Source organism: Capricornis sumatraensis, chromosome 12 (assembly GCF_032405125.1).
Source record: "Capricornis sumatraensis isolate serow.1 chromosome 12, serow.2, whole genome shotgun sequence".
Lineage (NCBI taxonomy): Eukaryota > Metazoa > Chordata > Mammalia > Artiodactyla > Bovidae > Capricornis > Capricornis sumatraensis.
Window position 1 is genome coordinate 40,055,781 of NC_091080.1, and position 27,354 is coordinate 40,083,134.

Below are 27,354 nucleotides of genomic sequence, written 5' to 3' on the forward strand. Positions count from 1 at the left end.
ATTGGGTTTGGGATACCAAAGCAGAGACTATAAGGAGACATCCATGCAGGACATCATGTACAAGACTTGGACTTTGGAGCCAGAGGGGCTAACTGGGTCAGCCTAGGCGACCTGACCTTCCTCCTTTGTAAAATAAGGAAGCAGCAACCACTCCAAGGAGCGGAGAATTATAAGGAGGTAAACCCATGGACAGAGGAGCCTGGAGGGCTATAGTTCATGGGGTTGCAGAGAGTCAGACGTTACTGAGCCACTTTCACATACTACATACAAAGCATTTATGGTGCCTAGCATATGTAAACGCCCAGTAAATATTAGTTTCTGCCCCCTCCCCTCACCTACCATCCACAGACACTTTCAGCTGAACAACATGCCTTCTCACTCTGATGGAAGAAGCTCCATGCTGCCCTTCCCTTTATTCTCTCACTAACAAATGGATGGGTCCTTGTTTCTTTATTTTTTTTTTTAATTTCTTAGATAACAGAGAGTAAAGGAGAGACCAGAGGAAGGGGAAGGGATCTGATTAAACATGGAAACTTTCCTAAGTGAAAGTTTTGCCTAAAAAGAGCTCTCTCAAGCGTTTCACGTGGATTCTTTCTCAGCTACAAACGTTAGCCTAGGACTGTGACAACCGTATGCCTTTGGTAGCACATGTAAGACTGAGAATACTTGAACTGCGCTGGAACAGAGTAAGACGGTGGTTTCCTTTCCTTCACAGGCTCTCTTGGCTCCACTTGTCTGGTCTGTCCTTGAATCTTCAGAGTTCCAAGCAGTGATGTGGTCAGCATCTCAGTGTAGAAGAATGCAGGTCTTCTGCCTTGGGTCCTCTTCCAATCTTTTCGCTTTGGGAGATACGCATGTACATTCTTTCTTATTGCTCCGTGTGGATTTAGATAGCATCTAACCCATACATTTAGGGCTCACAACCCGCCTTGGGCCGCATTTCTTAGATGTTGGGTAGATTCAGAAACATTTTAGAGTGGAACTCTGGCGCTGGCTTCTACTCTGGTAGGCGTCTCCCTTCACCTCTGTGGCATTCTTCTGTTGCTCTAGCAGTTCTTCTTCTAATCTCATTTGTGTTCTTTTGCTCCATTAAAAAAAAAAAAAAAAAAAACTTTGTAAAAGATAAGAGGCTCACTTTTAACCAGCAAGGAATTTATAGCCACGTAAAGATATTCTTTGAGTCTTCTAATTATATTTAAGAAACATAGCTTTTGAAGACACCTTATTACCACATAATATTTAGGTCAGGATATATGTTCCTGAGCTTCCCTGGTGGCTCAGATGGTAAAGAATCTGCCTGCAATGAGGGAGACCCAGGTTCGATCCCTGGGTTGGGAAGATCCGCTGGAGGAGGAAATAGCTCCCCACTCCAGTATTCTTGCCTAGGAAATCACATGGACAGGGGAGCCTGGTGGCTACAGTCTATGGGGTCACAAAGTCAGACATGACTGAGCGATTAACAGTTCACATACGTTTCTACCTGCAAAAAGTTTACATTTCTTTAGGTAAGGTAAGAAAACACGAGAGGAAAAAAGGTTCAAGAGACTAATATTACACTTTTTTAAAAAGATGGGCAGGAAACCATAGAGATGGGCTCACAAAAATCCATTCTCCTGCTTGGGATGAAATTATTGATTTTCTTAGTTACTATTTTTCGCTCAAGTGTTGAAATAAGTGCCTTTTGATTCCTGGGCTTGAGAAAAACTTGTTCCCCACAGCACTTGGCAAGTATAAATCCCAGGAACTAGGTGCTTTAAGCACCGTGTTTGTGAAGCAGGAGCCATTGTTGAGAAAGAGCAGGGCGGGAGGAGTGGGGGGGGGGGAGGGGGAAGGAGGAGGGGGAGGGAGGAGGGGGAGCAGAGCCCGGTGCTAGAAGCCCTAGCAGTGTGGGAGGGACCAAAAGACGGAGGGGAGGCTCTGTCCTTGCGGGGGCCTTGCAGGTCCGGTCCACCTTGCTCCACTTCTGTTCTACCACTGCTGGGTCCACACAGGGCACCCTCATCCCCCACACTGCTCCCAGGAACTCTGGAGTTGTTTCATACAAATGTAACCTGGTTTTACCCAAATCTGAAACCTGGATTGAATTTGTTGAACTATTTGGTGGCACACATTTTGGTGCCAAAATGAATTTGCTACACAGGAAGGACTTATTTTGGGGGAGCTTATGAATTTTTGTGATAACTGACAATATGCAGGAAAAACAAAAAACTGTGTTAACCTCAAAATTTGCTGCATGCCTACAATCCACTGGGCTCCCCTGGTGGCTCAGTGGTGAAAAATCCAAGTGACAATGCAGCAGACACAGGTTCAATCCCTAGGTTAGGAAGATCCTCTGAAGGAGGAAATGGCAACTGGCTCCAGCAATCTTGCCTGGGAAATCCCATGGACAGAGTAGACTGGCGGGCTGCCATCTGTAGTGTCACAAAGAGTTGGACACAACTGAGCACGCACACACACATATACAGTCAATTAGTATTAGTTATTGGTGGTATCGTTTTGACTTTAAGGACTTTTAATAAGATCTGGGAATTTAAAAAAATAAATATATTTGCAAGCTTCTGAACTATAACACCTCCTCCCACAGTAAAAACCAAACCAAAAAATCTGTGAAAACACTAATTCATAAAAACCATTGCTCCAAACCATCAGAATAGGGACCAACCTGAATAGAACTTAACTACATACAGCTGCCATATCCACAGGTTTTGACCAACCAAGATGGCAACACAACAGTAGGTTTTGCCCCACATACCTTGAGCCAGCATGAGTGAGTGAAGTCGTTCAGTCATGTCCGACTCTTTGCGACCCCATGGACTGTAGCCTAACCAGGTTCCTCCATCCATGGGATTTTCCAGGCAAGGATACTGGAGTGGGTTGCCATTTCCTTCTCCAGGAGATCTTCCCAACCCAGGGATTGAACCCAGGTCTTCTGCATTGTAGGCAGACGCTTTACCATCTAAGCCACCAGGGAAGATCTGAGCCAGCATACTAGAGTGTAATTTATTCTGCAAAGGGAAGGAAATTGTAGGCATGGTTTATTAAAATTGCGTATCAGCACTGTGATAGGTGTGGACGGAAAACTGAACCTCACCTGACATTCAGCTGTCATTTACTAAATACCTGTGATGGGCAAAGAGTGCTGAGAAACAAAGATAGGTAAGGCAACATAATGTATAATGTATTTATATAGGTTATCAACTATGTAATAATCTATGGTCATTCTATTTATAACACTGTAAAAGCCATTAGAAAGGTACAACCAAAAGTGACAGAGTTCACAAATGAAAAAGCTCAAGTTGAGAACTGTAAACAGTTGGGGAAGTTTTAAAGGACAGGTTGGGTTTAGTGGAGGTTGGGGGAAGGACACTCCAAAGCAAAAGAAACACCGTGACCAGAAGCTGGAAGTTAGGAGAGTACAAGGTCCAATTTGATTGGAAATTAGGAGAGCCATGGGAGAGAGAGAAGGGGACAAGTTTTGCCTGCTTCCGGAAGGCCTTGAAGGCCCAGTGAGGATTTGGCAGTTAATTGGGAAGAAAATGTAATTAAATGGAAAGTTTTTAAGCGGTGGAGTTTTATGCGTTAGGAAAATATTAAAAATACCAGTTTTTGAAATAATCTAAAATAAACAGCCAACATCTGGTGCTCATTTACAGAATTCTAAGAAATTTGCATACTAGGCTCAGCTCTTTATGTATATGAGCTAATTTAAACTCACAACTTCCCTTTGAAAGGGGCATTATCATTTTACCAAAGCAACTGAAGCTCAGAGAGGTTAATTCACTGTGCGCAAAGTAACACAGCTGGTTAGTGCCAAGGCCAGGATTTTAACCTTTGGAGTGTCTAGTTCCAAAGCCTCCATGCTTATCCACAAAATAATAAAGGCCAGAACTACAGTTGGGGGCAATAGAAATGAAAAAAAAAAAATTGGGATGGGGGATGGTTTAAAAGTACAGTGACATGAATGTTACAGAATTTGATGTGAGGGAAGCAGAAGGGAGGAATGAGACTCTTAGAATTGGAGCTGGTGTAGGAAGTTGGCAAATAGAGAAATGAGAATGGAGTGTGGCTCTGGGAGCAGACCTATAGGCTTGAGACATTGGGACCCAGTGTGATCCTGGACAGAACCGAAGGCTGAAAGGGAAACTTGGGGTCATTTACATAGAAATGGAGGTTAAAACTCCACGTGGAGTTGGTCCCTGGGGTCTGTAAGAGAGCAAAGAGAAGATGACTCGGGACTGAATTATGGGAAACAGTCATTAAAGAAGACACATCTGTGGTGAGGCAAAAGTTTTTCCGTGTAAACACTAATAGTTTTCCTTCTAGCAGATACCTGATTCTGATCTGTGTTAACAGGCTGGTCAGATTTAGATGACAGTGGAGACACCTTAACTTTTATTTTTTTAGTTACAGTGTAATTGCTTTACAATGCTGGTGTGCAACAATGTGAGTCAGCTATATGCATGCATACATCCCCTCCCTCTAGCCTCCCTCCTACCCACCCCCTGCCAAGACAGCTTAACTTAGAGCTATGATGAATGTACATGATTTTTATATATTATAGATTGTATATTTGTCTTGGGGGAAGAATTTCTAGAGTAATGAGGCCTAACTCTTTTTAAATGATCTCAATCTTTGAGTCTTTTTTAGCACATTTCTTCTCTTAAGAAATTAGAGGTTTTTTGTTTCTAATTGTTTTGGGGTGTGAGGGGGTGCACTACATGGCACGTGGAACTTCCCTGACCAGGAACTGAACCTGTGTCCCTTGCAGTGGAAGTGTAACAGGGCACAACTTTTGAAAGAATAACATAGCCCAAGGACACAACTGCATCAACCAATTAGAATCAACCCTGCTTGGGACTTGAACCCAGCCAAAATCCTCTGGTACCTGGTTTCAGAACCTAACGAAGCTCAGATTCTTGATGTCTCATCCCAGAAAGAATTCACTGAGAAACAAAGTGATAGGTAAGATGTGGATTGGTTCAGATTCAGAGAGAAGCACACTCCACAGACAGAGTCGGCCATCGCAGAGGGCAAGTGTGGCCCCAAAATATGGCCCAGTTAGTTTTGTATAGGTTTGGTAATTTCATATGCTAATGAGTGGGAGGATTATTCCATTCAGGTATTTTGGGGAAGGGATGGAGATTTTCAAGATTTGGGCTACCACCCACTCCTTGGTATTTTGACAGTGCCTTGGAACTGTCATGGGCTTCCCTGGTGGCTCAGAGGTTAAAGCGTCTGCCTGCAATGTGGGAGACTTGGGTTCGATCCCTGGGTCGCGAAGATTCCCCTGGAGAAGGAAATGGCAACCCACTCCAGTATTCTTGCCCAGAGAATCCCATGGACGGAGGAGCCTGGTGGGCTACAGTTTCACAGGGTCGCAAAGAGTCGGACACGACTGAGCGACTTCACTTTCACTTTCACTTGGAATTGTCATGGTGCCTCTGGGTGTGTCATTTCACTTGCTGATTGAGGATCAAGGCCTAGTCTTGTCTGCCATCTTGGTCCCATTTGATCTAATTGGTTTATGTGGTTTGTGTTGTGTCCTTGGGCTATGTTATTCTTTCAGAAGTTGTGCCCTGCCCCTTTCCCTCCTGTTACATAAGATTGTAGCCTAATAATAATCTGTCATGAAGATGGCCCACAGTTTACCAAGCCAAGCCATTCATTGAACACCTAGGTTGTTGACACATTATGGATAATTCTGCAGTTAATATTCTTATTCAAATTTTCATGCTTTTTACTTGTTTCTGATTACTTTCTGAGTACTTTTTGGAAGCAAGATCACTGGTCAAATGCCATGAATGTTTCTCAGGCAGAGTTCTGTTTCAGAATGTGACTGTCAATTTGCTGGTAGTATGTATGTTAGAATATATTAAATCATGCTATCTCCTTCCTACTTGCTTATTTCTGTTCTTGGAAATCAAAAGGAAGCCTTAGAACAAGGATCAACAGCAACCTCTGGGGGAAAAAAGCACACAGGTTTTCTGTTGTTGATTTTTTTTTTTTAACACCTTCATGAACAACAGGTATGGATTGGTGGTCACCTTCTATTTAGCCCCACAAGCCATTTTGGGTGCTGTGTTTGCTTGTTTGTTTGTTTGTTTGTTTTCAACAAAAAAGCTGTCCTGTGGGGAGGTAAAGCTATCTTCTGCTCGAAGAGAGACTGCCTGGCCTCTGACAAAGACAGATCCAAGGTGATGAACCCTATATTTATCGGCTCTGATAGGATTTCTCTCCTAGGCCTTGGGGATGTTCAAGCATCTTCTTCGCTCCGAAGGCCTGGAACGCCTGCTTTTGTCTTGATCTTCCAGGCAGAGCAAGGCACTCTTCCTTCTTGTCTCCTATCTTTCTCAGCCCCACAGATTTGGCAGCAGCCTCCTTGGCTGTGCGGGGGGTCTCTGGCTGCAGTACCTGGATGCAGCAGCTGTCCTGGCGTTTCTCCCCTTCAGTCCCATCCCATCAGTAGGCAGCATCCACACTTGGCTCTTAGAGCTGTCGTTACCCTCGATGGAAGACGGACTTCTTGACTCCCACCTTTATTGCAGTGTTCTGCAAACTGTAGGGCCTATTTGTGGGTTGCAAAGTAAATTTAGGATTTTAAGGGAAAAGAAGTCAGACTCCATCACAACAGTAGGTATTGTTTCATGAAACCTTTTTCAAGATTTATATATGCAGAATGTATGGGCCCTATTCAAAAACCTTGAAAGTCAAGGCTATAAACTCACATCAGATCCCCATGAGGATATGGGGTATATTTAGGTGGGAAAATGTGATTGTCTTTAAATTTTTATTAGCTGGGCTAGTAACTGAAAGGCCATGAGGCTTAGTGGGGAAAACTTCAGCTTTGGAGTCAAAACTGGGTCAATATTGTTACTTTCTCACTAGCTGTGTGACCTTGGACAACTGAAGGGATCTCTCTAAGCCTCCTTAGAATTATTTGTACAATTATTTTCATCCTGTGCGGATGAAATGAAATCATCTCTGTATAGCCCCGCACACAGGAGAGATACAGTATATAAAGCTCAATTTCTAGTCTTTTGTCTGGGCTGTAGGACAGCCTCTGACAAATAGCCAGCCAGACTCTCTGTTTCTCATCAGGAGTACCTGCTACTTGTGATAGTGTCAAACATGGTTCTGCTCCTCACCTGAGGGACCTCTCTGGCTCTGTTTCCCACTCTGTTCTGTGTGATGATAGTGTTTCTCAGGAGAAGAACCTCTGAGCAAAGAACATCACAGAATCACAGGTTGTAGTCCTGAAATCCTAAGGACCCAGCTCAGGACTTGCCAACCCAGGTGTCCGCAGGGGCCAGCCAGGTGAGAAGGCAGGTCAGGTGCTTTGGAACCGTGGGGCTGCGGCAGATGACAGAACACCCACCTCCTTCAAGGGGGTCGACCACAGGATCATCAACCTGCCTATACGTGGAGCCAAGCTGATCAGATCTCAGATTGTTCAAAATCTGGATTTTTTTTTTTAATATGAAAAAAAATCCGCCTTTTTAAAAACACTATGCTGACCAAATGGAGCATCTGCATGTCCTAGAAGCCAGAGAGACCTGCCAGTTTGCACAGTCTGACCCGATGCTTTGTGGCTTAGCCAACAGTACAGTCTTCCCAAGAGCTCAAGGAAAACCTCCCAAGGTACCCCAGAAGAATGCTCTTTTAATTATTTTGTAGCAAAAATACACTTTAAGCGCAGAATATATAATTCCACTAATAGAAGAAATGTCCACTGAATGAAGAGGAAGAGCAGGAAAGTACTGGACAGGATTGACAAGTGGGTAGTGATCTGTCGTCTCTTTCTGTGTTTGTTTCATAAAACATTAATTCTGTTTTAAAAAACCGCTTTATCGAGACAGAATTCACATACATACAGTTTTATGACTTTTGGTATCAGAGTCGCACAACCATTATTATAATAAACATTTTCATCTTCTCAAAGAAAACGTATTAGCTGTCACTCCCCTTCCCCACAGGCCCCCACACCTGGTTACCCCTAATCTACTTCCTGTCTTTATAAATTTCCTATTCTAGACATTCTATATAAATGGAATTGTACAATAGGTGGGGTTTTATGTACGTGGTTTCTTTCACTTAGCATAATGTTTTCCAGGTTCATCCATGTTGTGACGTTTGTCAGTATTCTATCAATGAATAATATTCAATCATAAAGATATACTACGTTGTATTTATCCTCTCATCAGTTGAGGAAACTTTGGACTGTTTTTTGATTATTACAAATAATGCTGCTATGAACAATTATGTGCGGGTTTTTATGTGGACGTTTTTGTTTCTCTTGGGTACATACCTAGGAGTGGAATTGCTGGGTCATATGGTAACTCTAGGTATATTATTGGGAGGAACTGTCAGACTGTTTTGCAAAGCAGCTGTACTGTTTTACGTTCCCACCAGCAGTATATGATGGTCCCAATTTCTCCACATTTTCACTCACACTTGCCATGTCTGTCTTTTTTATTATAAGCCATCCTACCTAGCAGGTGTGCTAAGACATTTGTTCTCAAGGTTTACGGCACTTCTAATAGGGCATGTGAATTTGGCATGTTGACATGGTTCTTGAGATCAAAACCTAAAGGAGTGATCTTTTCTGAATTTAGATCACCATTTTATAAAAACTTACTAATGAGTTTCCCCTCTTCATGTATACCATTCTTTGGCTAACCAGAAAAGAGGCACCATATCTTTAAAAAGGTGTAATTTTTCTTCCTTATTCACCAGTGAAATATTGCAGTTCTAGAGATATTGTTGGTATAAATTTGTGTCCAGGACTTCCCTGGAAGTCCAGTGGTTAGGACTCCATTGCTTTCATTGCCGAGGGCCTGGGTTCAATCCTGGTTGGGGAACTAGGATCCTGCAAACTGCCCAGCATGCCCCCCTAACACAAAAAAATTTGCTTACATACCGTTTTGTTTTGTTATTGTTGGTTTTTTCTCTTTTTTTGTGTAGCCACCTATCTGCCCACAGCTGAAACCACTAATTTCCCCACCTGCAAGCCACATTGGGACAGAAGATTCGGGCCGAGGCAGAAGTACTAAGCAGCCAGTTTCCCTTCTGTGCTCACCGACAGATACAGTAACACCACTCCTCTGTCTTCCTTGGGTCTTTCTTTTGGCCCATCTGTTTAATCCTATAACATCCTCACGAGTGAGATAAGGCATCACAGCCCCTAAGCAAGAGCTGGGGAAACAAGCACACACCCTAATGGCTACCAGAGGCCACACGTGGTGGGACTCAGTGTCCTAGTTCACAACCTGTACTGTTTTCTCTTCCTGAATTCCTCCCCTGTATTGTCAGCATCCAGAGAAAAAGGTTTTAAGTGTATAGGAGCCTTAGTGTGGTTGACCTCCTCAGACATTTTGGTTTACTGTTTCTCCTTTTCAGAAACTGGCCCTTTTTGAGAAGGACAGACAACAAGAGAATTCATATAGCTTGACTTTAGGATTCATTGTATGGGGAGGAATCAACATCCTGCAGCCAAACACCCAGGGCCCCGTATGCTTTTTGTATTTTTATTTTTATTTTTACATTAGAGTTAAGTTTCAAATGCCCATTGGAAGCAGCTTTTGGGCAGACATTCTTGCAGTTTTCTGTGATAAATTCTTATTTGGCTTGCCATAATTCATTGTATCCAACTAGGAATAACCTTGGCCTAGTTGGGAGCTGGTAAATAGTACAAATATATGTGTCTGTCTATATTTGCAATTCCCTCCAGCCCCCAACTCCATCTTCCTCTTTTTAAGTTATAAGAACGAGGTGCCATTGACATCTATCCTCAGTATTAGTATCCTAACATGTGCTTATTACTGATTATTCTATTTTCCTGCCTTCTGATTTAGAAATACCCCAATGTTTATCTCCAAAGATGGAAGAGGAAGATTAAAACAATAATTTGCAGTAAGTACTCTTTCAGCTATTAATTCATTTCTTCAGTAGACGTTATTTAGTGCCTGCTATATGTCAGGCACCCTGCTAGGTGCTTGGGATGCAAAAATAAAATTCCTGCCTACAAGGGGTGCTGTGCAGTGGGACAAACAGACACATAACTGGATAATTACAATTGTGAGCATAGTAGTTAATGTACAGACTATTATGGGATCCCAGAAGAGAGGCACTTCACCTATCTTAGAGGCTGGCTCCAGGAAGGGCATAAATTTCGTTAATGAAGATATGAAATTCAGTTGCCTAAAATGGGCATGGAGAGAGTGATCAAGCTTTTTAAATTAGGTAACTCTGTAAGTTAGGATAAAACTCTCAATAACCGTAAAGTAAAACATATGCCAGGTTGTAACTGATGATTCGCATAGAAGGAGAGGGTCTAATATCATAAATAAGTGAACATTAAAGTTGCCGGCTAAGCTGGAAGTTGTAGGGTTTACTTGAAAGTTTTTCTCCTTTTTATGTTCCTCCCTTTGTATCACAGAAAGCAAATATGAGAAATGTGCCTGTAAGTGGAGGTCTTAATATCCTTCCTTGTGACATGGCCCCTGATATACTTGGGAGTAAATGAAGCAACCATCACTAGACTGAATGAGGAATAGTACTGTTTGAGGATAGAATTTTTTTTAAAAAGCTTAATTTGCAGCCATTGCCTTCATATAAAATTAAAATATGAAGAAAAGCTCAAGGCTAATTGCACTTGAGTTTTTCTAAGTCATGAGTTTAAAGAGGTCAGCATAATCTTAAATCTTCGAAAAATAAGTTTGATCTTTACAACCAGTTAGTGATAACTTCCATTTTATAGCTGAAAGATTTGAAGCACAAAGAAGTTTAAAAAAAAAAAAAATTGTCTAAGATTATAGAGCTAGTAAGTAGCAGAGCAAGGATCTGAACCCAGGTCTATTGATATTTAAATCCAGTGCCTGTTACTTACCATAGCATCCTGCTGAAATAGAAACCTGTGTTGGGCCCATTGTTCTCTTGTTGTTCTATGACCATAAACTGACCCTGGAAGGAGTAAGCTATTAGAAATAACTGGTAAAAGTATCTAAAAAACGTGGTTGATCCAGAGCAAACCCAACATTGCTCCTGGAAAATACTGATAGTACAATCTTCAAGTAATAGTCAAATTTTGATATCATGGATGCCATTTAAAGTGTAATCATTCTCATGAATATTTTGTAATACAGTCATTGAGAAGATAAAACAATTAAAATAACCTAGATTTAAATAAACCATAAAATTAGATTAATAGAGGGAAGTAAAGAAGAGCATATATGTATGAAAACAGTATAAAAGTTAACTTTAGATGTTTGCTTTTTTAAACACCAATAACTTTAAGCACATTATACTAGTTTATATATTTTTAGTATTATTTCTTTTCATGTTCATATAGCATGCATTGTCCACTCACCAAGACTATAAACTCTGATAGCAATTATGCATTTTTTTTAAAGGAGTAAGCATTAAAATCATAGTCAGGAGAGGTTATCTCTCTGTCTGTCCTCATATAGCTTAATAAATTTGAGAAAGCATATTATGTTGTGGATGTTTACATGGGATATATGAAAAAAACTAACAAAATGATTTAACTTTGGTCTGTTAAATTTGGAGAAATTGGCTGGTGGGTTTAGAAGTGTATAAATATACCACTAGAGAGTGAAAAAAAGGGAAGTCTGTTGTAACTGAATAGGGGTGTGGTCTGCTCAGGCTACAGAGCAATAGATAATAGTTTCATAAAGGGCCGATATAACCGTATGGTCTCCAGAACTGGTTATTAGAGCCCACACATTTTCCTCACAGACAATATGTTTGTCTGTTAAAACCAGCCAACTTGGTGGGTTAGGGAAGCCACAGCCTATGGATTTGGGCATGGGCACTCTCTGCCTCCATCTAATCCTCCGGGTAACAATATACCTACAACTCCTGTAACCCTAGAGCAGTTACATAGATGCACTAAGTGGTGCGATGGGAAGGAAAGATAGCATCACAAGGATTCGTTTGATTATCACAGTAATCCACACCAAGTCAAATAAAACAGCCCAACAGTTAAAAATGTGGTCTCTAATGAATTTGCTAATTCTAGCAGGCCCTCCCAAACATTTCCTGCTAGAGTACCCCGTATCGAAATGAAGTGGCTGTACTTTAATTTCATGGAAGAATCGTTTGATTTCCAGGAAGTTAAGACAGGGCTTTGTATTTAAATAAAAAGTTCCAGACAAGCTGTGAAACTCGAGCAAACCAAGAAAAAGGATGAAACTAAATGCCTGTTGGGTGACTCAAGGTTTCAGCTGCTCTGCAAACCTGACGGTGCGGGCTTAATAGCCCAGAAAAGGGATGTTTTAAAAGCGGCTGACTGGATCGTTGTCACTTTCTTATAGGAAAAGCCCTGCCTTTCCAGAGATCTAGAGTGTAATGCAACCGTATGTGGTTGAGAAGTTCGAATCTTGGCTGCTTTCGCCCCTCTGCACAAGCAGAAACCCCGGTTTTCGGGGACCGTGATCTCATCGTGTCGCTCTCACTTTTGAAGGTCTGTTAAAAGTCTGGGGCCTCTTATATCAACGGCTGTGGAAGTGAGTTTGGGGTGAGAAGGGGGGGGAGGTCTGTGGGTGTCTCTTTTGCCAGAGGAGTTGGAGACACTTGTGGAAAAGTCAGGCCCTTTTCGCTCCGGCGGCCGCTCGGGTGTGGGGCTGGCTTGGGTTAGACACATGCACACATACACCATAGAGCTCTGCTTTCCCGTAGCAGCTGCTGCCTCTGCCTCTGCCTCTCCCGCCTCAGCCTCTCTGCCCGGCACACACACACATTCAGATTTGCGCGCTGTTTCAATCCTTGATGACGTGTCCCCGGAGACAGCCAATAGCAGGCGGGCTCTGGTCAGGACAATGGGAGGTATCGGGCCAATGAGCGAGCCCCGTGAGTTGGCGGTAGCCAATAGGCGCGGCGCTGGCTGGAGAGTAATGTTACAGAGCGGAGAGAGTGAGGAGGCTGCGTCTGGCTCCCGCTCTCACAGCCATTGCAGTACATTGAGCTCCATAGAGACAGCGCCGGGGCAAGTGAGAGCCGGACGGGCACTGGGCGACTCTGTGCCTCGCGGAGGGTGAGTCCGGGGCAGCGCCGCGGCGGGGAGAGCGCCTCCGGCAGCTCCTCAGCCCGCGCGGCAGCCGGATCCCCGCGGCCGGGAGCCGGCGGGTCAGGATCCACACAAAGGCAAATGAGGGGGGACCGTGGGGGGAAACTGCGCACGGAGCGAGCCTCCCCTCGGGCGCCGGGAGCCCTGCCCCGCGCCGGGGCCCCGGCCCCCGGGGCCGCCTGAGGCGCCGCGAGCCCCGAGCCCCGCGAGTTTCCACCCTCGGCGGCGTCCGCGCTGACTGGCGCAAAAAAAAAAAAATTTTTTTTTTCTCCATTAAAAAAAATTTTTTTAACGTGTTTTTGAACCCTCGGGGCCGAGCGTTCGGGCGGCCGGCGTGCGCGGGGGGCGGCGGGCCGCCGGGCGGGCGGGCGGCGCTTCACGGCTGCATTGGCCGCCGCAGAGCCGGGCGCCGGCGGCGAGCGGGCGAGCGAGCGCGGGCGGGCGGGCGCTGCGGGCGGGCGGCGGCGCGGGGCCGGGGCCGGGGGCGGCGGCGCGGGGCCGGGCCCGCCGGCCTGAGCCTGAGCCCGAGCCCGGGGCCGGGCGCGGCGGCCGGGCGGCGGGGGGGAGCGGCGCCGCGGCGCTCGCTGGATAACATGGCTGACTCGGCCCGGCGCTGCTGGCTGGAGAGAAAACAAGGCGGGCGCGGGCGGGGGGGAAGCTGGGCGCAGCAGTTCCGAGGCAACTTTTTTTTTTTCCTCTTCTGCCAGCCCCGCGTCCCCCCGAGTGCGGGGGCGGCGGGCCGCGCGGAGGGAGACGGGGAGCGGCGGGCCGGGGGCGCCTCCCGAGGCGGCCCCCCCCTCGCGCACACACACCGCGGACGGGGGAGGGGGAGGGTCCGGCCGCGCGCCCCCCGCCCCTCCCCCCGGCCGTCATGGCCGAGTGTGTGCGCCAGAGCGCGCCGCGCACCCCGCCCGCCGGCGCTCGCACTCACTCTCGCACACTCACTCTCGCGCACACACTCACACACATACACACACAAAGGGAAGGAGCCATATTCTCTCGCTCGCCCTCGCGGCGGCGGCGGCGCAGGCGGGGAAGACGCGCAGCGGCCATTCCGTGCGCGCCGGCCCCGGCGGCCGCGGGCGGAGCCAGCCCCCATTTCGAGCGGGGCTGCTCCCTCCGCCGAGCCGACAAAATGGGGGAGGCCGGCGGGCCTGCGCGGGGCGGCGGGCGCACGTGGCGGGCCCCGCGCGCGGGGAACCGGGCCTGGAGGGCCGGTCGCCTTCCCCCCCCCTCCCGGGGGGGTGGCGGCCTCCCAGCGCGCGGCCCCGAAGTTGGCGAGCGGGCGGGAGTAAGGGGGCCCGGGTGGCGGGAAGGTGTGCAAAGCCCGCCCCGCGCGGCGCCCCAAGTTTTCAGGGCTTTTATATGTATATATATATATATACTCCCTGGGTGGGGGCGGGGGGCAGCCCGAGCCACGAGCAGGAGTGGCTTTTGTCCCTCATCCTTGTTTACTCGAAGAAACTTCAGACCGGACGTGTTTAGTCAGAACCGAAATACATCTCGGGGCCAAACCGATAGGAAGCGAGGCTGCCTGGCGGTGGCAGCCGCGCAGATAGCACCGCCACCCCCCCACCCCACCCCAGCCCCAGCCTGGGTCCGAGCTGCCGTTTCCACGGTCCCTCCTCCCGGCAAAGTTTTGTGCCGAGAAGAGAATATTTTAAAGCAATCATGGGGAAAACTTTAGACGAGCGGGGAATCTGGCCCGTAATCCGGAAAGGTCTACTCAACTTTGGCTCTTACCTACTCCTTATGTAGCTGCATGAATCTGCAGCATTCCTTTTCTGACCTTTGGATTTGTTGATTAATAATGATTTCTTACATGAAAAAAAATGTTTAATGACCACTTAAGTATTACATTCAAAACAGATGCAGGAACGTAAGTCAGAAATACGGTATGAGCGTACCATTGTGTCTGCACTTTTTTTGAGATCCCCCTGAAGGACCATTTAATGGGTTGGTGCAGACTCTTATAGGAACTGTCGATCCCTGGCATTTTCTTTGATATTGTGAGGGGTTAATGCCGGTGCCGTGTTTAATAACCAGTGCCATGCTGTTCATTGACTCCCCAAGAAGTTAGAGTGCTCTTAGGTGCCATAAATTTCATTGTTAACATTAAACTTGTGTGTTTTTATTTTTTAGAAAAATAATTAATCATGGGCAAAGGAGATCCTAAGAAGCCGAGAGGCAAAATGTCATCATATGCATTCTTTGTGCAAACTTGCCGGGAGGAGCACAAGAAGAAGCACCCGGATGCTTCAGTCAACTTCTCAGAGTTTTCTAAGAAGTGCTCAGAGAGGTGGAAGGTAAGAGGGCTGAACACCTACTGAGTAAGTAATAAAGGCTGAATTCCAAATTTCGATTTTGTTTTTTTTTTAAGCCTCGGTACAATTTGCATAATGTGGGTGTTGGTGTTGGAACAGGTTACTAAATCTTTTTAGCAAAGGATACTGATTTTATTCATTTCCACACTTCACAACTGGTTAAAATTTTGTTAACTTATTTAAGTTTACAAATTTTTTTTTTACAGACCATGTCTGCTAAAGAGAAAGGAAAGTTTGAAGACATGGCAAAGGCGGACAAGGCCCGTTATGAAAGAGAAATGAAAACTTATATCCCTCCTAAAGGGGAAACAAAAAAGAAGTTCAAGGATCCCAATGCACCCAAGAGGCCTCCGTAAGTATCTTGCCTGTTTTGATTTTTCGGGAAGTATTTTATAGTAGACAAATTTAGCAAGCCACCCTGTGGATCTCCAGTCTGTAATCAAAGTTTCTTAGCTGAGTGGTATTGGTACAGTTAAATTTTGTAAAATTTTTGTTGGGTGGCAGTTTTAGTTAGAGCAGTGAAATTAGATACTGACCTCACCCAATATGTCTTCTAAACGTAGTTTTGATTCTTTTTTATTTCTTGAGAAATCATAAGAGTAATTCCAGAATGTTCATTTGGAACACTAATAAATAGTGTATGTTCAACTAGTAATGTTGTAAGTTAAAATAATTGTGTAAATTAAGTCTAGTGAGGGATATTTAGCATTTTATAACATTGTACCCTGTCAAATATGTGGTAGAAATTAGAAGCGGCTTTTATATAGTAGTACAACATCGTTGTTGGTAAACCTGCAATTCTAAACTTCAATCTCTCCTTTTAGTTCGGCCTTTTTCTTGTTTTGTTCTGAGTATCGTCCAAAAATCAAAGGCGAACATCCTGGCCTGTCCATTGGTGATGTTGCAAAGAAACTGGGAGAGATGTGGAATAACACTGCTGCGGATGACAAGCAGCCTTATGAGAAGAAGGCTGCTAAGCTGAAGGAAAAATATGAAAAGGTAAGCAGTGCAGATTTGGTGTAGTGATGAAAGAGTATGCCAGATGTTAGATGAACAGCTGTACTTGGTACTGCAGCTTTATTTTCCTATTTTATGATTTCTGATACATGTGGTGCAGTTTTGAGTATAACAACTATTCACTGCACCATTAGCTGTAGTCTGCAAGTCCCTTTCCATCTCTCAAAGAATGTAGATCAAATAAATTGTTAAAGTTGTTTTACTTAACGTAATTTGTCTTGGGCAAGGGCCATATACACTTAAGCTGGTTTTGTTATTCTCCACCATGTGAATTTATGAAAATTCTGGTAGTCACTTTGAGTCAGATAATGTCATCATTTTAAATGTTCAGGCACACAACATAAAAATAGTCTGGACCAAGTAATACAGATCTATAATGTTCATAAACACCCTGAAACACTTATGTTCTCTCGCTTATATTAATATAAAAACTTGACTAAGTTAGAAAGTTTAAAATATTTTGATCTGTACAGTAAATTGATACAAGAAAAAGCTATAACCCCCCCTTATACTTTTAATTGAAATATTAAGTAAAGTTAGATTTTAGGTTATTTAGTCATTTTGGAGAAATATATCCATTTCTAGATGTTTCTGAACCTAATTGCATGCTTGGTGGCAGATAACTTTTTTTTTTTTTTTAAGGAAAGATTTCCTGCTACAGATTAGGGTCTGTCAGTATAAACCTGTAGAATGCTTTTTTGCATTCAGAAGGTGGCAGTGTCTACCCTTTAATCAGTCTCTACATTCTAGTTTTAATAAACTAAAGTTTGGATGTGGTACATAGTTGTACTTCAGTGAGGCATAGCAATGCAAATATTAGACAATGTCATACCATGAGCTCTGGATTATTTACAGTTATCTCATAATATTTTTATGAGTGTTTGTGAAAGTCCAAGTTGGCGTGAATCTGCAGATATATGGTATTTTAGTGTATCTGAGTCCTTGTTTTTTCCATAAAGCTTTGCCATGTTACTTTTATTTCTCCCTTTACTTAACTGTTTTGTCTTTCGTCCCACTTTCTTCCTGCCTTTATTTTGGAAGGATATTGCTGCATACCGAGCTAAAGGGAAGCCTGATGCAGCAAAAAAGGGAGTTGTCAAGGCTGAAAAAAGCAAGAAAAAGAAGGAAGAGGAGGAAGATGAGGAAGATGAAGAGGATGAGGAGGAAGAAGAAGATGAAGAGGATGAGGAGGAAGAAGAAGATGATGATGATGAATAAGTTGGTTCTAGCGCAGTTTTTTTTTTCTTGTCTATAAAGCATTTAACCCCCCTGTACACAACTCACTCCTTTTAAAGAAAAAAAATTGAAATGTAAGGCTGTGTAAGATTTGTTTTTAAACTGTACAGTGTCTTTTTTTGTATAGTTAACACACTACCGAATGTGTCTTTAGATAGCCCTGTCCTGGTGGTATTTTCAATAGCCACTAACCTTGCCTGGTACAGTATGGGGGTTGTAAATTGGCATGGAAATTGAAAGCAGGTTCTTGTTGGTGCACAGCACAAATTAGTTATATATGGGGATGGTAGTTTTTTCATCTTCAGTTGTCTGATGCAGCTTCTACGAATAATTGTTGTTCTGTTAACTGAATACCACTCTGTAATTGCAAAAAAAGAAAAAGAAAAAAGTTGCAGCTGTTTTGTTGACATTCTGAATGCTTCTAAGTAAATACAATTTTTTTTATTAGTATTGTTGTCCTTTTCATAGGTCTGAAAATTTTTCTTAAGGGGAAGCTAGTCTTTTGCTTTTGCCCATTTTGGATCACACGAATTATTACACTGTTTCTCTTTCATATAGTTAGCTGATAAATAGACAGCTCTTGTCTGCACACCCTGCATATACCCGTGGTGAGGGTAATAAAAGTTGAGTTGAGACAGCTTTCACCCATAACCGAAACTTAGATCTTGACCAGCTGATAGTGGATTTCACATAGCCCAGTTACATTTACCAAGTGAAGAGTTACCAATCCATTCACAGCACGGGATTATTAGAATCAAACATTTTGAAAGTCTGTCCTTGAAGGACTAATAGAAAAGTATGTTCTAATCTTTACATGAGGACTCTACACTTTTTAACTCCCATTACCATGTAATGGCAGTTATATTTGCAGTTCCCACGTTAAAGACCCGAGAATGTATCCCCAAAAGCGTGAGCTTAAAATACAAGACTGCCATATTGTTTTTTTGTTGATTGTCCCAGCAAAGGCTCTGGGAAAAAGTGCTGGCTGTAAATGTCTTCTCCTGCTTATCCAAGTAGAGACTGTTTAGGAAACTTGAGACCCTTGGTTAAAGGTATTTTTAATTAATTAGACCGACTTTTAAAGTTATATGCCACATTTTAAATCAGGTATATTTTCCTGTATTATGGTTTGCCCCTTTATAAATTGAATAGACAAGGGAGGAAGACACTTTATATTTCAGTATGAATTAACTGATTTATTTGAATTTGACTTTTCTTTACAAAACTCCAGCTCATTCATTAGGGTCATATGTTTATCTGCTTAGCAGTTTAGGGAACAATTTGGCAATTTTGTGGTTTTTGAGATTATTGTTCTCTTAAAGTGCCAGTGTTTTAAAATAGCGTTCTTGTAATTTTACACGCTTTTGTGATGGAGTGCTGTTTTGTTATATAATTTTGACTTGGATTCTTTCCATTTGCATTTGTTTATGTAATTTCAGGAGGAATACTGAACATCTGAGTCCTGAATGATACTAATAAACTAATAATTGCAGAGGTTTTAAATATTAGTTAAATGGCTTTCACTTAAGATTTTTGTTATATACATATTTTATCTTAATATCTGTTAGCAACATCCTTTAAGTGTAAGGGCTGCCAAAGTTTATCCCTTTAAAAATACTTACTTCACCCTTATAAATAGGTTAATGGGCTGATAAAAAAAGATTTCCATGAGACATTTCATGTGTTCTCAGCCTGCTGTATATACAAATTAGGAAAAAACTAATTTTGCTTTCAGACTACTGAATAAGATAGTTTTCCAAAGCAAGGCACATGTAAGTAAAAAGCAGAATAGTGATTATAAATCTAAACTTCCCTTTTCTAAGCTAAAGGAGAGAACATCAAAGGAAGGCTGAAATTGTCAAAATTTACCAGATTTTTGGTCAAGAGGAACAAGGTGTTATCTCTGATTTACATGCAAGTTTTCTATAGCTATAGAAATTGTTGCTAGTAGGCAATCCTAAATGGATAAATTCTGCCCTGAGGAAGTTGAGTGAGTATTACGTGGCAGAAGATGTTGAGAATGGGAACAAGGATTTTTTTTGGGTTAACTAACTGGATTCAGGTCTTGACAGGAAGACATGGACAAAAACCCTCTTAAATCTTTAGACATACTAGCTCTTCAGTATTCAAAGATACACCCTGAAACTTGGGTATCCAAAACGCATATAAATGAAGGTAGGAGGCAATTTAGATAATTTAGTGGAAAACCCTTTAACTGGAGCTGGTTTTTTAAACGTTCGCACAGAGGACCTATTTCAGTGTTTAGAAATAGTTACGGCACTATGGGCAATAAAGATTTTCTTCACATCAGATTAAACTATAAATAGTATTTTCTGCGTTTTAAAAGTCTATAACAAAGTTGGCATACTGATTTTAAAACTTCCTAAAGGTTGGGAGCTGTTGGCTGGATAGTTACTATGATTGTCCTTGTGGTCTTGCTATCAGTTACTGATATTTGCTGTATTAATTTTCTTAATCTGGAAATTGTGTCCTGTGCACCACAGGGGTAATACTCAAAGATGAAAAGTGCCTGAGTGACAAGATGTTCAGCAAATACTTCCTTCACAGCCTGGGGGATTTTTTCAGTATTGTTTGACATTAGGGTAGTATCCAGATGTATTGAAGATGCACTGGAAATATAAGACGGAAATTTCTGAATGGAAAGTGTGGGCAACTCCCTTGATTGGCATCATATAAACCATGACAGTTCAAATTTAGGTCTGTTCAGTGTAACAGACCTTCTGAAAGGGCTTGAAATAACTGATGGTATAACTATAAATTAGCACAAATCCATTACAGTTTAAATCTTGGGATTAACCGCTGCTCAAGTGTGAACCATTGGCTAGTAACTAGTCTGTTAAGTGTAAGTTATCTAAAAAATTTTTTTTCACATTGATGCATTGTCATTTTCTATAAATTGACTCTTCAAATGCTTTTAAAACAACATAAAAGCTAGGAAACTCTGGATACCTGTGCAACAAGAGATGCAAGGTGGTTCACTGGCCCGCTTGTTACAGCGAAGACATGAGCAGCTAACACTTGCCAGAACTTGGGAAGTTCCCTGGGTCTAAGCCAAGCTGCTCCCTGGAGTAACAAGGCAAAATGTGGCTCTGGTCTAGGAACACTGCTATTTAACAGTACACCCTGGCTCAGGACATGGGATGACAGGCATAATTTAATGGGCCATACTCCAGAATATGCCCCCACCTTCTAGTAGGATTTGGTCTGGAATCACAGCTACCAGTAAAAATGAAAGTCACTCAGTGCCTGGTTCTGCGACCCCACGAACTACATGCCCACTAGGCTCCTCTGTCCATGGGATCCTCCACGCAAGAATCCTGACTGGAGTGATTAGCCATTCCCTTTTCCAGGGGAGCTTCCCAACCCAGGGATCAAATCCGGGTTTCCACTGTAGGCAGATTCTTCACTATCTGAGCCACCAGGGAAGCCTGAGTCATGTCATTGGTTTGGACTATAGGTGTAACTGGCTGAAAAGGAGGAAGTAGTAGTACAGATCTGGATAATATGAGGAATTACGGCAGCTTGAACGATGGCAGGGTCCAGGATCCAGAGGATGAAAGCCAATCAACAGTGGTGAGAAAATCAGTGAGAAAGGGTTAAAGAGACTCTCGTACTTTTTTTTTCTTTTCAGTCACACAATTCAAACATACAAGTGACATTCCATGGTATGATGTTCCATAATACGTTTGATAATTACTGATGGTCATTCATGTTGTTTGCTATTTTTTGCTATTCCTAACTACCACAGTGAACACCTTGAAATAGAATTGCTGAGTTAAGATAAGTGCATTAAAAATTTGGCAGTTACTGACAAAATGACCCCTTCCCCAAGGCTATCCTTACTGTGAAAGTTTTTAGAAATGATTTCTAAGATAAATCAGGATTTTTTTTTTTTTACTGATTATTATATTCTTTGGCTCTATGAAATGTCTCCCTTTTTTTTCCCCCTTGTTGCATTATTTTTTTCCTAATTTTTTTAATTGAAAGATAATTGCTTTACAGACTCTCCATTTTTAAAAGATGAGAAATTAAAATACTGAAATACTGTCGTTTGTTCAGAGCCATCCAAACACAAGGAGGTAGAATCAGACATGAGAGACCCTTGGGTTGACTATTTAGACTGTTTACTGAACAAATTGTTTCTCTATAAAGTTACTGCAATAATGAATTCATTGTGTGAAAATGAGGAACTTCGTATTTTGGCATCTTGAATCCAGGAGCTTTACCTGGGGAGGGATTTTTCTAGCAGAGATTGTGTGTCAATCTTTACAGAAGCTGTAACCAATAGTTTTGGAGACAAACTATAGTCAAGGATTGTGTGGGCCGGACTCCGGGCACTAGGAGATAATAGGTTATTTGGAAAACAGGAATGGATATTGAGGATCTGCCTTAAACGGGCTAAGATGACCACTGCTTCACCTCCTTGCTGGAGACGGTACTTTAGGAAAAGGGCATACTGCAAATGCATTTATAAGTGCAATTGTATTAATAGACTTTAAAGTGGAATTAAGCTCCTTAGAATTACATGAAATCTCCAATTACAGCCTTTATCATACTTTTCCTTCATTGGGTTTCAACTAGGGATCATCCTATAAAGTGTTCTGAACATAATCAAGTAAGAAAAGTCCTAAAGCAAATAAGCATGGCTGGGGGTGAGCTGTACATTACTCAATACTGTGAAGAGTAAGAACTTGGGGCTGTTCAGAGCAAGGACGTGGCAGCCCCCTCCCTACTCTCCAGCCTAAATTTCAGGGAACCTCACGTCTTGCTCATGCCACTTGGACTTGGGCATGGTGAGTGGGCTAGACACACACAGGCTGAGAAGTCATTTTTTTTTAAATACAAGAGGAACAAGAGGTGTCATTGCTTTGGGACTGCAAAGAGATCAAACCAGTCAGTCCTAAAGGAAATCAATTCTGAAAATTGACTGGAAGAACTGATGCTGAAGCTGAAGCTCCAATACTTGGCCACCTGATGTGAAGAACTGACTCATTGGAAAAGACCCTGATGCTGGGAAAGAGTGAAGGCAAAAGGAGAAGAGGTCCACAGAGGATGAGATGATTGGATAGCATCACTGACTCAATGGACATGAATCTGAGCAAACTCTGGGAAATAAATGGTGAAGGACAGGGGAGCCTGGTGGGCTGCAGTACGGGGTCACAGTCAGGCACGACTTACCGACTGAATGACAACAAAGAGTAAAGCATAGTGCCACTATAGGGTCCTAGCACATTAGAAGTGAAAGGCTCTAGGCTCTTGGAGTCCAGCCGGTGCATTTGCACAGAGCAGTGAGTTGGTAGAGGCCCACCAAAATTCAAAGGCTGGCTCAGGGAGCAAAAGCAGTATCAAAACAATCTAGCAGCATCAGACTAAGAGCAGGTGCAAAACAATTTACGAGTTTCTTCCCCTTCCCTGTGAGGACAGGAACCGGGTGTGTGTGGGGGGAGTGCCACAGCTGGGAGCCTTCCTCCCTAACTCTCCTTTTTCTGCCTGGGTTCCCCTGTCTTGGCTACGATTGTGGATGTTCCAGCAAATCAGCACACTGCTGTGATTCCTGTGATTCCTCTCTGGCCTTCCTCCTTCTGTTTACCTGGACTCAGGACACTTGCAGGCAAAAAAAACTAAAATACTGTCAATCATGTAGAAAGTGATAAGCTGCCTGATTCTAAAGGGCTGGGAAGCCCCAGAAGAATGTGTGCTGCTTATGAGTCCTTAGAACTGCAGCCTGAACTCCAGAAGGAAGGATTGCAAAGCACTGCAATCTCTTTTGAAAAACTGTTATTGTGAGTGAAATTTACATAAATTGAAAGAAAACAACCAAGAAACCAAAAATCTACAATTCTATCAACGATTAACATATTATGTGCCCTTCTAGTTTTATATATATATAACATGCTATATACACGTATATTGGTGCTAAGTCGCTTCAGTCGTGTCCGACTCTTCTCGACCCTATGGACCATAGCCACCAGGCTCCTCTGTCCGTGGGATTCTCCAGGCAAGAATACTGGAGCCGGTTGCCATTTCCTCCTCCAGGGGATCTTTCTGACCCAGGGTTCAAACCTGCATCTCCTGCATCTCCTGCACTGGCAGGCAGATTCTTTACCACTAGCACCACTTGGGAAATGCAGCACATATATATGTGATTAATAAATAAAATATATGTGTATATATTTACTTATTTAACCTGAGGTGAGATTCTCATAAGATAAAATTAACAATTCAGTGGCACTTAGTACATTCACAGTGTTGTGCAACACCACCACTAGTTCCAAACATTTTCATCACCCCAGAAGGAAATCCTGTACCATCAATTCCCACCCCCGCCTTGACTCTTGGCAAAAACCAATCTGCATTGTCTCCATGGATTTACCTATTGTGGGTATTTCATATAAATGGAACTGTACAATATGTGACCTTTTGTGTCTACTTTCTTTCACTGAGCATTGCTTCTCAAGGTTCATCCACATAGTGGTATGTATCAGTATTTCATTCCTTTTTGTGGCTGAATAATATTCCATTGGTGGTATATATCACAATTCATTTATTCATCCATTGATGGACACTTGACCAGTGCTCCTATGAACATGCATGTTCATGTATTGTTTTGAATACCTATTTTCAGTTCTCTGTGTACATATGTAAGAGTGGAATTACTGGATCATGTGATAATTCTGTTTAATCTTTTGAGGGGCCACGATGGCTAAGATGAGTCTTCTACAGCAGCTGAACCATTTTACATTCCCTCTAGCAATGGATGAGCATTCCAACTTCTCCACAACCTCACCAACACTTCCTATTTTCCATATATATCTATGATAGCCATCCTAGTGGGTATATCTCCTTGTGGTATTGATTTGTATTACCCTAATGACTAATGATTCAGTTCAGTTCAGTTCAGTCGCTCAGTCGTGTCCGACTCTTGGCAACCCCATGAATCACAGCACGCCAGGCCTCCCTGTCCATCACCAACTCCCAGAGTTCACTCAGACTCACGTCCATCGAGTCAGTGATGCCATCCAGCCATCTCATCTTCTGTCGTCCCCTCTCCTCCTGCCCCCAATCCTTCCCAGCATCAGAGTATTTTCCAATGAGTCAACTCTTCGCATGAGGTGTCCAAAGTACTGGAGCTTCAGCTGTATCATCATTCCCTCCAAAGAAATCCTAGGGCTGATTTCCTTCAGAATGGACTGGTTGGATCTCCTTGCAGTCCAAGGGACTCTCAAGAGTCTTCTCCAACACCACAGTTCAAAAGCATCAATTCTTTGGCCCACAGTTAAAAAGCATCAATTCTTTGGTGCTCAGCCTTCTTCACAGTCCAACTCTCATATCCATACATGACCACAGGAAAAACCATAGCCTTGACTAGACGGACCTTAGTCGGCAAAGTAATGTCTCTGCTTTTGAATATGCTATCTAGGTTGGTCATAACTTTACTAAGCATCTTTTCATGTGCTTATTGGCCATTTGCATACCTTCTTGGGAGAACTAATTTAAGTCCTTTGCCAATTTCTTAAAAGATGACTTAGTTTTTGGTTGCCCTGGGTCTTTGTTGCTGTGCTTGGGCTTTTTCTCTAGTTGCAGAGTGGGGACTCCTCTTCACTGTGGTGCACGGGCTTCTCATTGCCATGGCTTCTCCTGTTGCAGAGCACAGGCTCAGTAGTTGTGGCCGCACAGACTTAGCTGCTCCGCAGAATGTGAAATCTTCCTGAACCAGGGATCGAACCTATGTCCCCTGCATTGGCAGGTGGATGCTTACCCGCTGTACTACCAGGAAAGTCCGCCTTGCCCATTTTCAAATTGGGTTGTTTTGAGTTGTTTATATATATTTGTTTTACCAAAAAATGGTAACATATTTACAAACATTCTATTTGAAAATGACTTTTACTGAAAACAGTCTTTCTTACACTAACTTTGTCATCATATATTCTTATTGTGCTCTGCATTGCGTCATTTCTACTGCCTCCATGGTTTTCCACTGAGTAAATGTAAAATATCATACATTCTGTGCCAAATGTATTTTAAATCGATGTTGCTGGAGGACTTCCCTGATGGGGTCCAGTGGCCAAGACTCCGAGCTCCCAATGCAGGGGGCCCGGCTTCAATCCCTGATCAGGAAACTAGATCCTATATACCACAACTAAAGGCTGAAGATTTCATGTGCCACAACTAAGGCCTGGCACAGCCAAATAAATTAATTTTTTTAAATACCATAAATTATCTAGTCAATCCCATCTTATTGGACATTTGTGTGGTTTCTGATTTTTTAGTTAGTTTTATTGAAGTACAGTTGATTTACAATGTTGTATTAATTTCTGCTGTGCAGCAAAGTGATGAATACATACATATACCTTCTTTTTCATTTTCTTTTCCATTATGGTTTGTCACAAGATACTGAATAAAGTTCCCTGTGTTTCCCTTCTGTAGGAAGGACCTTGTTTATTGATTTTTTAAGTATTTTGAATAAGGCTAAGATGACTCATTTTTTCTTATACCCATACTTTTGTGTCCATGATTATTTTGTTAGGTTATACATATTCCTCAAAGTTAAATGGATGAATTTGAAGTCAGTTTTTGAATGAAGTGAAACGATTAATTTGGTTTTACCAAGCTGCCTTGAGCAAGTTTGCACCCAAATGTAATAACTTTTTAAAAGGCTATTGAGACAATTTTACATATAAGAGATATGTAGGTTCACGATTTCTAAGATTCTATAAAGCAGTGGGGGAAATTGTGAAAGGGGTAAGCCTTCGAAAGCAAGCAGATTAAAAGCCTGAAAAACCTGGAGAGCTGTTGGGTTGAAATGTCCATTCCCCTTTATGCTTCTGTTATTTTACTACTTTTCAGGTTGAAGATTAACAGAAAGCACTTTTATATTCAAGTAATTGCAGCACTGCAAAAAGAGAACGTGTGGATCAATTGGAATGGGTGAAAAAACTTTGAAATTTTTGCAAAACCATTAGAGCTTCTTGCTTTTCGTTTCATTGGATCTAATTGTATTCTTCATAATAATCTACATGATTTCCAAAACTTACTAGTCATTTGTATCAGAATTATTTTCTTTAAATACATTTAACTGTGTTTTCACATGTGATTTAACACTGAGACACAGGTCAACAATTCTTCTAGGGAGTACATGTCTTATCAAATAGTGGTCAACAGGTCAACATAAAATTGGATTAATTATTTTTTAAAAAATTATCTTTTAGTCAGTCCTATAGGAATTTATTTCATACATTGATAAGTATTGGATTTTATACTATATGGATCAAACCTGAAAAGTAATATAAATTTTCCCCTTCTTTTTAGGACCAAAACTTTAGAGATCAATATTGTAAAACTTTATATCATGAATTTATATATACTGAGCTTCTACAGATAATTATAATGAACCATTAGAAGTAATATTGATTTTATTTTTAAAAATTAGGTAAGATATGTTATTGTAAATCTAATATTTGAAGGGTTTTTTTTTTAATGTTAAGGTCTTGAGAATTTTTAAAGAATAACAGTTAAGAATCAAACTGACTTGGAAAAAAACAACAGAGATATAGTTTTATTATTATTGTTTTTTTGCTATGTCTTCATTTTAAGGCCCAATAAAATTTTTTCTCACCTTTAAAACCAAGGAGTCTTAGTAGGCAATTATTAATAATCATAAAAATGGGACTT

The 27,354-nt window shown here is 42.3% G+C and overlaps 1 protein-coding gene and 1 non-coding gene across 2 annotated transcripts; one reads left to right on the forward strand and one right to left on the reverse strand.

Annotated features, from left to right (window-relative positions):
• Positions 1-2,899: 2,899 nt before the first annotated feature.
• On the reverse strand, positions 2,900-2,971 carry TRNAC-ACA (transfer RNA cysteine (anticodon ACA)). Its single transcript has one exon. It is a non-coding gene; the product is annotated as a tRNA-Cys (tRNA).
• Positions 2,972-12,922: 9,951 nt separating this feature from the next.
• On the forward strand, positions 12,923-19,878 carry HMGB1 (high mobility group box 1). The gene is made up of 5 exons (XM_068984331.1): positions 12,923-13,051; positions 15,227-15,390; positions 15,615-15,760; positions 16,233-16,407; positions 17,467-19,878. Exons 2-5 carry the CDS (start codon positions 15,241-15,243, stop codon positions 17,641-17,643), a joined length of 648 nt encoding a protein of 215 aa, XP_068840432.1. The 5' UTR covers positions 12,923-13,051; positions 15,227-15,240; the 3' UTR covers positions 17,644-19,878.
• Positions 19,879-27,354: the final 7,476 nt, after the last annotated feature.